Source organism: Phyllostomus hastatus, unplaced genomic scaffold (assembly GCF_019186645.2).
Source record: "Phyllostomus hastatus isolate PE091 unplaced genomic scaffold, TTU_PhHast_1.1 phas_contig_34, whole genome shotgun sequence".
In the NCBI taxonomy this organism is placed as follows: domain Eukaryota; kingdom Metazoa; phylum Chordata; class Mammalia; order Chiroptera; family Phyllostomidae; genus Phyllostomus; species Phyllostomus hastatus.
In genome coordinates this window covers 67,392,625-67,408,710 of record NW_025333857.1, presented here as the reverse complement: position 1 = coordinate 67,408,710, position 16,086 = coordinate 67,392,625, and the positions used below count along the sequence as shown (strand labels likewise).

General features: G+C 55.9%; 1 protein-coding gene across 1 annotated transcript in view; it reads left to right on the top strand.

The window, feature by feature from the left end:
- Positions 1–366: 366 nt before the first annotated feature.
- TTLL11 (tubulin tyrosine ligase like 11) overlaps positions 367–16,086 on the top strand; it is a 188,754-nt gene continuing 173,034 nt past the window's right edge. The window contains exon 1 of the mRNA XM_045840022.1: positions 367–935. Within this exon, the coding sequence (XP_045695978.1) occupies positions 501–935 (435 nt within the window). The 5' untranslated portion in view covers positions 367–500. The remainder of the gene's footprint in view (positions 936–16,086) is intronic.

The window sequence follows — 16,086 nt, the reverse complement described above, 5'->3', positions numbered from 1 at the left end:
GAGGTTGTGCTTCCTCCTTCAGACTGGCAGCTATCCCAGCGAGTAGGTATGCTGGTGGGGAAGGGGACCTCTTGTCGAGTTTGTCTCTGCTCCCCAGTCCCCAGGCTCAGGAGCCCCACCAGTGCCCAACACTTTTCCTTTTCTATGCCCCACTTCACCTCCAACCTCTGCAAGTTCTGCACCCCCCGGTGGGCAGGCTCGCTGGCCAAGGGGGCATTTTGCCCTCTTCCAAGATGGCCACCGCCACCTCTGTGACAGGCTTGGTCACGTGGGAACCGCCGCCTATGAGGTCGCTGGGGATTGGACGTTGATTGTCCCTACCCGGGCCCCGTCCTAAGGCGACGACGGCCCTTGTCAACCCGAGCCTGAGCGATCATGGCAACGGGCTCCGGCAGGGAGCGCGTGGCAGCGGTGGCAGCGGTGGCAGTTTGGTCGCGGACTGGGACGGAGGGCCGGCGGCGGCGGCGGTGGCAGTGGCCCTGGCACCGGTCCTGAGCGCCATGCAGCCGGGCGGCTCCGAGAGGGAGTTGGCGGTAGGGTGGGAGGCGGAGGCGGTGGCCGCGGCTGAACCGCAGGCAGCGGCGGCGGAGCAGGTCCGCGTGGACGCGGGGGCGTCCGGGGAGCCGGAGCGCAAGGCGAGGGAGGAGCCGGCCAAGGACCCGGTCCCGGCGCAGCCCCGCGCGACAGAGGAGGGGGACGCCCGCGTCCTCCCGCGGCCGCCGCCCGCGCTGCCCGTGTCCAGGCCGAAGCTGGCGCCCGCACCGGGTCTCTGGCCGCAGGGGAAGCCCAGGAGCAAGGGCCAAAGTTGCAAGCGGAGCCCGAGCCGCCGGTCGGGCGAGTACCACTCTCTGCGGCCCGTCACCGTGGACAGCTCCAAGGCCAGGACTTCCCTGGACGCCCTGAAGATCAGCATTCGTCAGCTCCAGTGGAAGGAGGTGAGGCCCGGCCCCACCGCGTGGGCGCAGGGGGGTGGACAGGACGACTTCGCAGGAGCTGGCCAGCCCTGGCCAGGTGCGAGGGCTGAGCTCCAGCCGCAGTCCGCTCATCCCTCAAGGCCTAGCCCCCAAGTCACTTCCTCCGCAAGGCTTTCAGCCCCTCCAGGCCAAGTAGCCACTCCTTCCTCCTGCAGCCCTACCGCGCTGTGGTCTCCGGCGCTCAGCACCCGCCTCTCCACACTGTCGTACATTTGTTTGTACATCTGCCTGATCCAATAGCTTGTGAGTCCCTGAGGCCTGGGACCCTCTCTCTTCCACTTCCTCATTTCAGTTGTATTTGTTGAGCACTTACTGTGCGACTCTTGGGCAGTGTAACAGTTTGTGGGCTGGAGGCAGACAGACCTCGGGTCTCACCTGCCACTTAGCCATTGTGACCTTGAGCAAGCTGCTTTGCCTCTTAAGCCCGTTTCCTCCTCTGTAAACTGAGGCCAGTGATACCTCTCTCACAGTGTGGAAGTATCGGAAGACTCACTGCTTCCTGTGGCACGGCACAGGTGTGCAATAAATAGTGCACTGTCCTCTCTCTCTCCCTGCAACACCATCACGGTCACCACCACCACCATCACTGACAGCGTAGGCACTGTATTTCTATTCCAGGATTTGGCACGTAGCAGGTGTCAGGAAGTGGTGGATGAAACGGTGAATGAAGGAATGAGTTATTTGTTCCTGAGCCCATCGCAGACCTGGTGGGGACTGGGATGAAGCCCCAGTGACATCCAGGCGTGTCTATTGCAGTTGGCTTAGTGGATTAAGCCTTTTGACTTTATTTGCAGCATCTAAGTCTGTTTAGCTTGGTTTCAGGTGTGTGAGGATTGTGACTCAGGGTAGTCGAGTCTGGAGGCTCAGACCCAGACGGTCTGCTGATGGGTCAGGATGTGCCCCAGGCGACATGAGGACTCAGGTACTTAGGCCCGGGCCTCCATGTGGTAGATGTCCAGGGACAGCTCTGTGAAGTTGGGACTTGCAGAGATGGCCACGGAAAGGATCGATGAGGTCAGAGGGCTGATGACCCAGCAGGAAGGCGAGACTCAGGCAGGGCAGACTTCCACCAGGTGGGTAGGGGTTAGCCACTGGGGAAGTCTGACTCCAGATGTCAGGGTCCTCAGACTTGGGGTTTGGGATTCAGGGCAGGAATTGCAAGCCTAGGACCCCTGGAGAAGGTGAAGGAGGACCCTGGATTCTGGACAGGGTGCCAGGTCCAGGCTACCGATAGGAGAACCAGAACAAGATAAAATCAGAGAACGCCTCAGCGCCGTAGTCCTAATGAAGAGAGACCCAGGGACTGAATCCAAGCCACAGTCAGGCGAGGCTGCTTGGCCCGAGCAGGGCCTGTGCTTAGCTCAGCTCTGTGGGACACAGAGACATGAAGCTGGCTAAGATCTCGAGAGGTGGAGCCAGACGGACCCAGAAATCGGCAGGTGTACGTGCCAGCCCAGGTCCGTCTACTCGCTCTGTTAGGGTTCATGGTGGATGCTGGGCCCCGCAGATAAAAAAGATGATTGAGGTGTAAGGTGCCCTTGCCCCGCAGGACCTTCTAGTTCGGAAGAAGATAAAACACAAGCGAACAAACCACTGTGGTGAGTACAGGCCTCGGCTGCTGCTTCCCGAAATGCCCCTCCCCCAGTGGGTGTGTGTCTGACTCCGGCACTTCAGATCCCTGACCAAGTGCCACTCCCTCAGACAGGCCTCCCTGTCGGTCCCTCTGTTGGCCCGTGCTCTCCTTTATTTTTTCCTATACCATGAAAGTCTGCCCGGGACTGTATTGTGTGCCGTTTGTTCATTGTCTGTTTCCCGCATTAGAATGTAAGCTCCACGAGGGCAGGGGCTTTGTTCTGTTTGCTTCTGTACCTCCGGGTGCTCAGCACATAGAAGGTGCTCAATAAACCGATGTCAAATGAATGAATACGTCACGTGATGAGTGTTTCTCTCTCTTTATGTAGAGCTGTATGTGACGTGGGAGGTGGAGGAGGGCCAGCTCGGGAGGGGTCCCTAGAGGAGAGAGCCCTGAGCCGAGTTCTGAGTGCTGAAGAGCTGTAGGCATTATTTAGGGGCTGTGGACTTAGGGTCCCTGGTAGAGGGAGTAGTTCGGGCAGAGCAGAGGTGCATTCAGGGTTCCCTGTGGCTGGACCATTGAGCAGGTGACTGAGTGATGGGAGATGAGGCTGGAGAAACGGCGGGGACCAGATCGGGTGCCATGCTGTGGGGCTTGCTCTTTTCTGGAAGGCTGTTTGAGCCGCTGCAGAATTTTAAGTTTCTTTCATTTGTTGGCTGTGCTGTCTCAGCAAGTGTGTTAAACTTTGGGGGCCTTGGTTTGCCTCCCAGTGAAATGGGTGTGGGTTGAGCCGTCTCAGTGGCTCCCAGCCTCTCCACTGCTGCAGCCCCATAATGGTGACGTTGTTCTACAGGAGACCCTTGCACTGGTGAGCCCAGGGGGGTGGGCACTTTCCAGGGCACCATCTGTCACCGCCCCCTCCACCCCAGTGCTGCCTTTCTCTCCCACTCAGAAAGCATATTTGTGTAAGTAGAGATGCTCATTCCAGCATATTGTATACCATAACTCACAACAAGAAGGCTTTACTACTAGATGCGTGATTATTTACTTAATGCCGCTCTCTCCTATTGGTCAGTGAGGTCCTGAGAGCGGGGTGGTGTCCACTTGTGTCCCCAGCACACTGGACGTGTTCAGTAAATGCTCACCCAAGGACTGGACAAAATACTTGTAACAGAGCCCACATCTTGTCCCGACACCCTAGAATGTAGTGTTTGAGAAATGCCAAACTAGGCAAATTTTGAAGTTCCCTCCAGTGTTAAACAAAGGTTATGGAATTCTTAGTGCTGCTACAAAGTTCACTTCATGACAAGTAGACTGTAGGTGAACCAGCTCCCAGCACAGCACAAACCCACGGCCCCTCCGGGCCTCAGCAGCGCCCCCCTGTCTGTCGCAGCGGCGGTGCTGGACAAGCTCGTCTCCAGCGCTCAGCACCGGCACTGCGGGAGCAGGGACATCCGCCGGGGGCCGCGGGGCCAGGAACTCAGCCAGTGCCCCTTGCCCGTCACACTGTGCTCCTGTTGCAGGACTTGCGAGTGCCCCTCTGGCCGGCTTTGGCAGGGGTGGGTGGGTGGCCCAGGCAAGAAATGAGGGTGTGAGTGCCAACCAGGGTGAAAGTCTGTGCCTGCTTTTCTGAGTGTGCAGCGAGGGGCTGCATGACACTGTCCACTTAGCAGGGAGGCACGCGGCCAGCACGTGGGTTCGGGCATTTGCTCGATTACAGGGCACAGTCTCTCTCCTCCCTCCTTCCTTTTCTTTTCTTTTCCCTTCCCTTCCCTTCCCTTCCCTTCCCTTCCCTTCCCTTCCCTTCCCTTCCCCTCCCCTCCCCTCCCCTCCCCTCCCCTCCCCTCCCCTCCCCTCCCCTCCCCTCCCTCCCTCCCCTCCCTTCCCTTCCCCCCTTTCCCTTCCCTTCCCTTCCCTTCCCTTTCCTATTTCCATACATTTGACAACAACAGCTGTAATGAACCCTTCCACAGCTCTCTCCCTGCGTCGGACACTCACTCTTCTGAGTGTCTCACATGCATGCAACCTCCCAGCACCGTAACCAGTGCCCGATCGTGTCCATGGTACAGAGGAGGACATTGAAGTGCACAGAGGTTAACTTAGCCAAGGTCGCCCAGCTGGTAAGCGGCAGGGCCAGCATTTGGCACAGGTATTTTATTGAAACCAGCTGTCAGTTCTGTCTCTTCCTCTGCTCCCTGTGGGCTGTCTGCCCGCGGACCTGGCTCGGGGGTGGCAGGTGTCCAGCAGCTCCTGCGTCAAGGGACCGACAGGCCCACAGACTGACAGTCTGGCCCGGGGGGTTGGGTGGGAAGAGGGCATTGCATCCTGGAGTAGGAACACAGGCCCGGAGTGAGGATTAGGTTTTATATGCGGGATGGGGTGAGGGCAGTTTAGAGCCTATGTGAGGGAGCGGACAGAGGGGAGAAGGAGCCAGATCACAGAGCACATTGACGGCCATGCTAAGAAGCTTTCTCATCTGTCTGGATGGGACCACAGTTCTCGCCGTGTGTGGCCCAGGCTTCCTTTCCCACTCTCCGTCAGTCCCAGGCGACTGTCGCCAACCACCAACTCCCTGTTCAGTCGTACCTACTCCGCGCGGGTCTGATCCAACCGTGTCACACTCTTAAAATATGTTTCGAAGGGAAAAATCAAACGTTAGCTCGGTAAACTTGCAATCGGACGAGAGTTTATTCTAGAATGGGCAGACCGTGTGCACAGGGCCACCACTGAAGTTACGGCAGGAAAGAGAGGGAGGGTTGCTGGCCCGGGGAGTGTTTGCAGGATCGATGGTCCGCTTCCAATCACGTGAGCCTCTCTCCTCTCCCGCATATTCTTTCGCAGTTTGACACTCTCATTAGAGAAGCGCTTAGGGAAAAGACGCCTTGGAGGGCAGAGGCCATGGTTGCTGCGAGCCGCCCTCCCTGGAGACGCAGGCTGTGTGTGGTGCGCAGCGGCGCCATGGACACCAGCTGCAGTGGATGAGGCATTTGAGAGAGGGACCTCTGTCAGCAATGGTTTGCATCAGCCCCTGGCTCGAGGTCTCCTACAGTGCGAGCTCTTGGTTTCAGAGACCCCAGACAGTGAGATCAGCGATCGTGGTTCTCTGTTGCAGATGGAGGGGCATCTCTCCTTCTGCGTCACACACACCACGGGGCGCCTCGCCCTAACAGCGGCCTCGACTGCCACTTGTGGAAACATTTGTTTGCCAGGGTGTGTTCGAACCTTGTCTAGTCGTCTTTATAGATGCCTCGCTTGTCCTTCGCAGACCTTTCTGACGGCGCCCTCTCCTCTCCCGTCTGCTTCTGTGCCGTCCGAGCGAAGCCTCCTCACCCTTGATGGAGCTGGACGATGAGTAGGGTAGCTGGTCCGTGGTGCCATCACCCCCGGGTGTCGCTGCTCCAGGAATTCGTGCAGTCCCCCTGCCCCGCTATCATGGAGGCCGGCTTTCCTAGTTGCTCTTTATGCCGCTAGGGAGACTTTATTTCTCTTGGTGTCGGAGCTGTGGTTTACTGGGATTTTAAAAAGCAGCGGTGGAAAACGTTCTAGACACCTTAGATTATTTACAAACATCTTTGTTCAGTTTCCCAAAACAATATGTGCATGTCAAAATACAGTTCCCGAGAATATAAAATAAAATCCCCAAATCCCTGCTCCTCTGTCCGCACTCCCCTCCTTTCTTCCCCTCTAATTCTCCTTAGAGGCAACACCAGACTTACAGTTTGGTGTGCCACTTTCCAGATGTTTCTTCTGATCCCTGTATGTGTCAGGATAACTGCACTGGGCTATCGTAACAAGCAGCCACAACATGCCAGAGGTTTAACAGCAAAAGCTTATTGCTTGCTCACAATTAGGGGCCCACTGTGGGTTGGTGGGGGGTAGAATTCTGACTTGGATGTTTGCCTTTTCTTTTTTGATAGTGAGCTCGAGTGGCTTGGAACTGTAATCTCAGGTCGTCCTTTGAGGCTTGTGTGTACAGTGGGGTTTTCCTCCTGAGCAGATGCCTCAGAGGGCCCTGCTAGTCCGCTGTCGAATGCCGCCAACGGCGTCTTAGGCCTGGGGCTTGTTAGGCTATAGGCACCGTCGAAATCTGACTGCAGACTGGCATCAGAAAGGGTCATGATTAGGCATCTGAGGGGGTGCACTTTCCCTTCTGTTTTTCCTTTCCTGAGCTAATGCCAAGACAAAGAAAGTTTTTGCTGCTGTTTGTTTGTTTTTGAGTTCACCCACTGAGAACATGGCCTTGCACAGGGTCTGACTTGATACGGGAGTTTCTAATCCGATGACCACATGCAGAGGCTGGGCCATGGCCTACGTGCAGGGGAAAGATAATTTACACGTACTTTCACAAAGATGCTCTGGCTGCTGAACAGAGAATGGGTCAGAGGGGGGTTCCAGGGTGGAGGCAGGGGCAACTTAGGGTGCTACTGTAGGTCTCGGAAGAGATGGTGTCATGTGGGATGGGACGGTGCTGGGTGGGGAAGGTCGTCGATTGACATGGTCTCTTTCCCTAGACGTGAGGTGCTCGGTAGCAAGGAGCTCATCTTGCTCATCTTTGTGTCTCTCAGTGCCCGGCACAGAGAAGGCTTTCAGCAAATGTTAATTAAATTGAACTGTGTAACCAGGAACGGCTCTAGCGCTCTTTTTCTGGACCACCTTCAAAGTGACCATTTTCTTTAAAGGGAAATGACCTCAGGGATTCCAGGCAGCAAATGCATCGTGTCTCCGGTGTTGCAGAGTTCCAGCCAGAAACAGAGAGCCCGCTGGCTGTGAGCCTTAGGTTTTGGCCGGTTTCCCTTCCGTGATAACGTAGCTTTCTTTAGCCCGTGCACTTGTCTCTTTCTTCAGGGACTTTGGGCTCTGTGTGAAGCTACCCCCACAAAGCCTTACCGTCATACTGAGTTTTGTTGCCGTTTTCCCAGGGACGGCTAAACTCGGTGACTCTCTAGGCAGGTTGCAATGGTGCTCCGCTAATGGCGTGTTGTGACTGTGGAAACTCCTTTCTCCCGAAGCTTTCCCCTCGGGAAGAGCCCTGTGTCTAGAGGACAGGGGGGAGGCAGGTGGTCTCTCCTGGGTGGCGCTGAACAAGCTTCGGCCGGTCTCCAAGGGTGTTGTTTGAAGAGTTTACGTGATACTGTTCCATTAGAATGTGCAGTAGCAGTTCTAGAAAGTACGGTGACTGAAGCGTGCATGTATGATTTTAAGTTCTGAGGCCTTGAAAAGTCTTCATTATTCATTTAACGAACATGCGCTGAACGTCCACCGCGCCCCAAGCCCTCTGCAAGGCACTTGCGATAAAGACACAGACACCATCCTTGACCTTGAACCAGGGCCGCCACTGGTCCCTACTGTCCTTTTGTGTGAATGAGAAAAAGGTGCCCCTACTCCTCGAGGAGAAAATATTAAATTAATCAATATATTATTTACACCCCAAACAGTTGGTACAGCAAATGGATTATTAACAATAAATGAATAGTAGTTACTAAACAATATTTACATGGCATAACGAAATTCTCACCAATGTAGAACTTGGAATTCAGAACTGCTCTGGCGTAATAAATGCCAGGTGATTGGACCGCACATTTAAACTTCACATTTAACTAACGCACGGATGTGCCAATGAGAGAGTTTTTTAAAAAGTTGAAAGCACTCGCCAATCACACATCAGAGGTGAAAGCAGGTCTTACTTAGAAACACGGCTCGTTTTAGATGCTCCTGGGGTGACAGAGCCTCCGGAGAACGTCCCTGTTGACCAAGGGGAGGGAACACTGTGTATTGTCGTTGAGACGAGGCCCGAGAGGGCCCCGTGCTGGGAGGCCCCCGTGGTGGATAGAAGACTGCCCTGGGTCATCCCATGTTTGTCCGCCAAGCCAGGGTATTTCTGAGTTCCCAGCTTCAATCAACCACTGCTCTCATTATGATAACATGCAAAATCCTATATTATTAATATTGGTTACCAGCAATCCAGTTGTTGGTAGAGTAAAATATGTAATTGTAAAATATGAAATGTGTTCAAACCATGAAAGACGCCTGTACGTGGACATCACGGCACCCTCACGCGTGACCGAAATAGCTCTGGGTGGCGGCCGGCCGGCCCCGCCCCGCCCCGGGGGAGCAGACATTGCCCGTGGTTCCAAGGAGAGCTGTGAAGAGTTCTCCCGGGGATTGTATCCCATGCGATGGGGACCTGGGGGGGGGGCCCACAGGGTCGACCTGGACAGTTGGCCAAGGTGTGTGCGTGTGGGAATGGAGTAAGGAACACAGTCTTTTTTGGACGTGTTTGGCTGTTCGGGGGCCTCCAACCAACTCTTCTTCCCAGGTTCCTGCTGCTCTCTGGGTAAGTGAGAGCTGAGCTCCAGACGGGGGAGGTGTTGCTATTTTTAGACAGACTGTGCTCACCTCTCCTGTCGCCCACACCTCCTCCCGTCTTCAGCCTCCGCTGCCATCACGTGAATCAGCCTTCTAGTCGTGGCTGGCTTCCTTCTCCTCCTTTCCCACTGGATTTAAACTCAGCTCGTGTGAGGGCCGCATCTGTCTTGTTTGTTATTATTATTATTATTATTATTATTGAATCCTCACGCTCCGGAGCACAGTGCCTGGCATAACTGTATAATAAGCTTTTGATTGATACGGGCTGATGTGATTTTTTCACTCACCCCCAAACACTTCCCGAGCCCTCATTTTGTGCGGCGGGCTCCCCTGTGCGCGGGGCAAACCCAGAAGCGGTCCAAGCGTGAGTCAGGGGGCGCTGTCTGGTTGTCACGCGCCCCCCCCCCCCGCCCCCAGAGAAGAGCAGTGTTAAAGGGAGCGGGGGCAGCCAACTCCCTCAGGGCTCAGCGAGGACCTCCGACCGTGGGCAGCCTCTGAGCTGCGTCCGTCCATCTGTCCGTCTGCATGGAAGAGAGGGCTGAGCAAGGCTCCAGGGGCGGGACAAGTGTCCAGGCGGGGCACAGCATGCGCGGCAACGTGGGGGCAAGCTAGAGTGCGGGGAACAGGGTGGGGGGAGGTCACCGCAGAGTTATTCCGCCTGGAATATGGATGGGTGGATGGAATTCGAGGAGCAGAGAGTGATGAGTGATTGGACCGGCGAGGCAGGCGGGAGCCAAGGCCAAAAGGTCTGGGAGCCATCGGGAGGTTTGGAACAGGCGTGTGTTTGTGTGTGAGACACACTCACGTTTGTGTGTTGGAAAGACCCCCCCCTCCCCGGCTGTGGTGTGGAAGGCATATTTAGGGGTTGGGTGGTGAACTGGGAGGAGGGAAAACCTTCCTGGGGGCAGGGACAGCGGCCTCCTGGTTAATTTCCAGTATCGGGCAGATGAGCCGCCAGCAGCGCTCTGATGCAGGTAGTGTGTGTCCCCTTAGCTCTGCCCGACAGATGAGCGGCTGTTTGAAGGACTCACACCTGGATCTTTGCTGGTGCCGAGTCAAGTTTGGTCTCCTTGCCCGTGTGGCAAGGCACAGTCAAGGGCAGTGCTGGAGAGGCCGCTGGCTCCTGGTGTCTCTCTTCCCCAGGGATCCCCGTCTTACTTTCCATTGAGGGAGGGGCCTCAGGCTTCTGAGGAGGGTCATCGCATGTGTCCCTCCAGGCCACGGTGCCCCCTTCCCTGAGCCTCCTTCCCGGCAGAGAGAGGCGGGGCCCAGGGGACACCTGCCTGAAAGCTGTTGTCCTCACAGTGGGGAGAGATCAATGAGCCACTGGCGCTCTCGTTGCCTGGACTTTATGCTGCTATTTAATGAAGGCCTCGGCCATGATGGCCCATTAAGTAGTCAGGGACAGACTTTAAGACTCAGAGTTAAATCCGATTTAGATGCTTTGGAAACAAAAGAAGAAAGAGGCCGCTCACAGGGCCTGGCCCTCCTCCGAGGGGGAAGAGGAGGGAGCAAACCTCCCTCCAGGGTCCCAGTCGAGGGGGGCCCAGGTTGGGAGCATCTGCCTTGGTTTTCTGACTTCCTGCCCACAGGGCCAGCGCTGTGCGTTCTGTAGGCGAGGAAGCGGCGTGCCCAGGACACTGACCAGAGGGGTGGAGCTGGCATCTCAGCCCGGGGCCACCCTCGCAGTTCCTGTTCCTCCCCCACAATCCCCCCGCCCAGCCTGCCCTGTGCGTCCTGTTCTCACCAGCAGTGATGTGTCGGTGTGCCCAGGGTGGGCAGCGTGGAGGACGGCCTAAACCGAACACTCCCTCAGTGCCCTGGGCCTGCCCCGGGCCTGCCCCGGGCGGCACACGCAGGGAGGCGGGGTCTGGCACGTCCTGTCTTTCCTTCCTGTGTGTATGTCCTTCCCTCTCCTCGGCTTCTCTGCAGAGGAGGCACTTGTCTGGCCCTCCTTGATGATAGTAACGAGCAAGGTGAGGGAGACGTAGCTGTGATTCCTTCTCGGCGTCACATTTAAGGAGACTTTGGAAGGTAGCCTCATCTGCAAGAGCCAAAGGGCCGAGGTGCCTGTGCTGGACGGCAGGCCGTGGGTGATGTGCTTCCGTTCACAGTCCTCGCTCGCGACCCAGCTCAGTGCTGAAGGGCCTGAGGACCTCCCCTGCTGCCCGGTTAGCCTCACCCCTGCCGGGCTTCCCCTCCCCTCCCCTCTCCCAGTTCTGCTCTGTCCCACAGCTGGGTTAGTGGGGAGCCTCCACCCTCCGCTCACACCCGCCTCTCGGCCTGGAGTGGCTTCTGCTCCCCTGACTCCCTGCCCGCTGAACTCGGAGCCCCACCTCACTGTCCAGTCAGTGCCGGCTCCGCCGTGCAGCCTCGCCCTCCCTGCAGGGGCAGCCGCTGCTCCCTCTCAGTCCGTGGGGCACTCGGCACTCCCCTGGGGAGACACCGCTTTCCGTGGGGGGTAATGACATGTTTGTGGGTCTCAAACCCTGAGCGGTCTGGCGACAGGGGTGGGGTTCTGGGTGTGTGCTCCCCTAGTGCCTGGTCTAGAGCAGGTGCTCAGGGCAGGCTTGTGACCCTGAAGAAAGGAGAAGGTGAGCCAGCACTGGCCTCAGCTGCAGCAGGGGGGTCACACCTGCCTTCACCTGGGAGAGCGACCTCCCCCCATGCCCCATCCCCAGCCTCGCCTGCCTTCTGTCCTGATACTCAGCTGACCAATAGCAAACGAATGAAAACTCGCCCTGCCCCTTTTGCTTTGAACTGTGTGTGACCTGGCCTGCAGAGATGGGGCTCAAACACCATGGGCAGTGTCCCTGCTGTGCAGGGAGGGGCTCTCCTAGTCACTGCTGTGACTGCTGTGTTCCCAGCCCTGCACCGGTGCCTGACTCGTTGCAGGTCTCCCTGACCCTGTCGAACCCCAAGGCTTTCGCTTCTCCTGGGCTGTGTTTTCAGTCCACTGTGTGTGTTCCTTAGACCAGGCCGAGCCTTTGCAACAAAGCGGCCCCACGTGTAAGGGCTGCAGGTAATGGCAGTTGATGTCTTGCCCTGGTGAGCCGCCTGGGTGGAGTTACTCGGGTTGGGGATAGGTCACCCAGGGACTCAGGTCTTTCCCTCTGTGGCCCTGCCATCCCTTGGGGTCTCTGTATCGAAAGCCCGGCGGCAGCGGGGAGAGCAAGGAGAGGGGAGGAGCACGCACGAGGCTTCTCTGTGAGTCCTGCGCATGGTGCATGTCACTTCTGCCCACAGTCCACTGGGCGGGACGCGGACACACGGTCACAGCTGCGTGGTGTCAGAGGAAGCCAGGGGTAGACAGCAATGGTAAGAACAGGGTTTATTCAGCAGCTGTTGTAGCAGGACGAAGAGGCCTGGGCAGGGCAGTGGACTCCACTGCCAACACCACAGGACAGATGGGGCTTGAGAGCCCCGGAGGGGGCGGGGTGGGGTCAGTGGACGGAAAATCCCTGAGAGGAAGCATCGGGGTGACAGGGGTCCTGGCTGAACCAATCCATCAGGATTCCTGCTGGAGGCAAGCCAGGGGGACGCTGCGAAGGGCAGGGGCGGGGGAGTGAAGAGTTTGATTACCTAGTGAGAGGCATCAGGTATTGCGGGTGGGCGATTCTCGCTCAACTTGAGCAGGGTTCTTGCTGAAATGGAGCAATATGGAGACCGACACGGAAGCCCGGAGGTCGAGGCCGGGTTGGGGCGAGGGCTCAGAGGAGCCAGACGGATGTTGGGAGAAGGAGAGTCTTCGTTGCCGCAGCGAGTGCCGTGTCTGGGAGGAAGAGGAGGAGGGTTTCAGCAAATAGGCCGCAGGCTGCAGGCCGCAGTCTGCCACAGTGAAGTGTAGAAAAAGGATTCGGAGTTTGTCAAAACCAGGTTCAAACCCAGGCTCTGCTCCTTGCTAGCTGCATGGGTTTCCGTTAAATCAGGTAACTTGTCTGAACGTTGAGCCTCAGTTCCTTCCGTTGAGTGGTGGGGATGGTGGCCCCTTCCCGGGGGAGGACGGAGAGAGGTCGGGAGAGCCCCCGGGCCCGGGCAGGCATCCAGGGCTTCGGGGCTGTTATCACCCCAGCCAGCGTCGTCTTCACGATCACCATGCACCTCGATTTTACCTGATAAGAGATTTAACAACATGCACACGATAAAACACGTACACAGTGAAGGTGCAAACACGGACAGACACCTCTCGCCCCTCCCACCTTCACTTGCGCTCCTCAGAGGCAACGGTGATGAGCAGCTTCTTGGTGTGCTCCCAGAGACAGGTCTGTACAAGCACACGAGTGTGCGTGCACACCCCCTTTTACTCACCTGGTGCTTTCCCGGCATACGCTCTGCTCTGCACCTTTGGTTTCGTTTAGCGATTGTTCCATATCAGTATGCAGTGATTCGCTGCATCCTTTTTTATGGCTGCCTCACATTCCCTAATGAGAGCGTAACGCCACTGACTGTCCTGGTGCCCTGCTGGTGACACGCCTTCAGCCATCTGCAGGGCATTGCCCCTCTGCAAAGCTGCAGTGGCCATGGCCTTGCCTACACGTGTCTTTGGGCACCGGTGTGAGGATATCCGTAGGATAAAAAAACCTAGGATTTGTGACATGCCTTTGATTCTCTTCAAAATTAGGGTTTAAAATTTGGAATGCTTCACTCTGCCTACTGTTGTGGAGCCAGAGGATGGGGAACGAGAGACTTGGCTTGTCAGGAGGGGAAGGATAACGCACCTCGTTTCCTGCCTTTTGAAGCCTTTACTAATACAGGCCCTTGTCGCCTCTTCCCGTGATGCCTTCATTCCAGATCCTGCAGCGGGACTGTGTGGCAGATTTAGAAGCCAATGCAAATCAGCCTTTAGCTTCAGAGTTTATGTTCCCACACAGACAAATCATCAACCAACTTTCCGAATTCCATATCCAACAAAGAAGTTGGATTGAAACGTGACAGAAACAAAGCCCACGTTTCTGTCTGTTTTCGAGTGGCAGAGGGGCCCCGTGCTGGGTATGTTTCGTACATGATCTCGTCTGATCCTTGCAACCCTCTGAGGTGAAAAATACCGTCCCCTGTTTTCCGGACAAAGAAAGGGACGGGTGCCCAGAGGCCGGGCGGCTTGCTCAAGGTCATGGAGAACCAAGGTTGGAACTCAAATCTGGATGGCTCTCCCAACTCCTGTTCTCAATTAGGGGATTCAGTAGAACTTCCCTACACATCAAATAAGTTTTGCCTCTTGCACAAACATCTGGTAATTAGCAGCACCTCTTAAGGATGTGGGGGTCTGTCTGGGTTTAACAGAGAAGTAGGTTCTGTTGGGGCCGCAGGCGAGGTACCGGACACTCTGAGACCCGACGTCATCAGTCCAGCAGCTCTGAGGTGACGAGTGCAGCCTGCACCTTTGGGTGGCCTCTGCCCCTCCATTCTGAGGCACCGTTGCCCTCTGCAAGACCCCCCGACTCGGGCGTGGACATTTGTGTCCTTTCCTGGTGTCCTGCTCACATTCCTTATCAAACTTCTCTTCTGGTGTGTTTTCTTAGCAAAGGTCAGGCATTTAAAGCGCTTTCTAAATTGTACGGCATCACTGTTATGAATGACTCACCCCCCCCGCCCCCCACACACCAGCACTCTGCTCCCCGGTTCTGCAGCCTTGGAGCCAGTGCCGCCACCTCGACTTGCCGTCCGCTCCCTTTCCTGGAACCGGGGTTCAGTTCTCCTGGCTCTCCGCAGATCTGTTGCCTCTGAACAAAAATCAGCACATTAAAGCTCCCTCCCTTCCCCACGTTTTCAAACATTGTGTCAAGAGAACCACGTTATAATTAGACGCACCGCACCCCAGGAAGGGCTCGTTGCCCAGGACACAGCTCAGCGACGGAGCTTCATGCCCGTGGGTCTTTTTTATTAATTTCACGTATCTTACGAGCTGTTGGCGCCCTGTGAGCCCAGTGCTCGCGTTGGGCTGTGAAGTCACTCTTGTGTTATTATTTACTAACAAACATTTGTTAAGGGCCTGGTAGCATCAGGTCCCCACCTCCGTTATGCCACACATTTCTTAGAAATAACCTGCAGGGAGGAAGTTAGCCCCCTTTGCAGCTGGGGAAAGTGAGGCTCAGAGAGTCCACGAACTTGTCCACGTTTCTTCCTGTGAGTGGTGGGTCTGGGGTTTGACCCTGTTTGCATTCTAAGTCTGTAACCTCTCCCGGATGAAAGCCACGGCTTGTCGTTTCTTACCACCCTGCTGCTGCCGTTACTCCACTCAGCTCCTTGATTAGTGGTGACTCCAAATCAGTAGCGTGTTCCTGAGCCCTCAGGTGTGGGAGTGGGTTTTGTTCTGACAGCAGTCACATGATCCACTCTGAGCAGACATTGCTTAACCCAGAATGAGAGATGGTAGAAACCCACAGGCAATCTGGAAGGCAGGACGGGGACATTTTTATTTGACTGGCTGTCTGATTGACCTCTAGAGGATTTTATTTTTTTCCCACTTCTTTTCTTCTTGGAAGGCTAAATTACTTCAAGGAGCTCTGTCTATTTCTTAAAAATGTCCAGGAGATGGCAGTGAAAAGAAAGCTCCTAGTGTGCTGGGCTTCAGGTTTCTGAAGCCTTAACTCGGCATCTCCCAACTGGCCTGATCACAAGAATCACTTAGGGCATTTATTTTTTTTTAAGGTTTTATGTATTTATTTTTTAGAGAGCTGGGAAAGGGAGGGAGAGAGGAAGAGAAACATCAGTGCATGGTTGCCTCTTGCATGCCCCCTACTGAGGGCCTGGCCCACAACCCAGGCATGTGCCTTGACTGGGAATCAAACCGGTGACCCTTTGGTTCACAGGCCCATGTTCAATCCACTGAGCGACACCAGCTAGGGCACCTGGGGCATTTATTAAAAGTGGGACCCAGAGACTATTTCTTTCTCCATCTGTCTGTCTGTCTGTCTATCTATCTATCTATCTATCTATCTATCTATCTATCTATTTTTAACAAGTCCCTGCAGGCGATTCTTATGATCCGATGAGCTTGGGAGTATTGAGTACCCTTGTGGGGAATCAGATGCTCTTTGTGGAGCGTCCTCTTCCATTTGAAGCACAGCTGGCCGCTGTCACTGCAGAGAATAGACCGTGAATTCTGCAGTCAGCAAGCGCAGCGTCTAATCCCCCACCTGGCCGCTTACACACTGTTAGCGCAGACGCATAGCC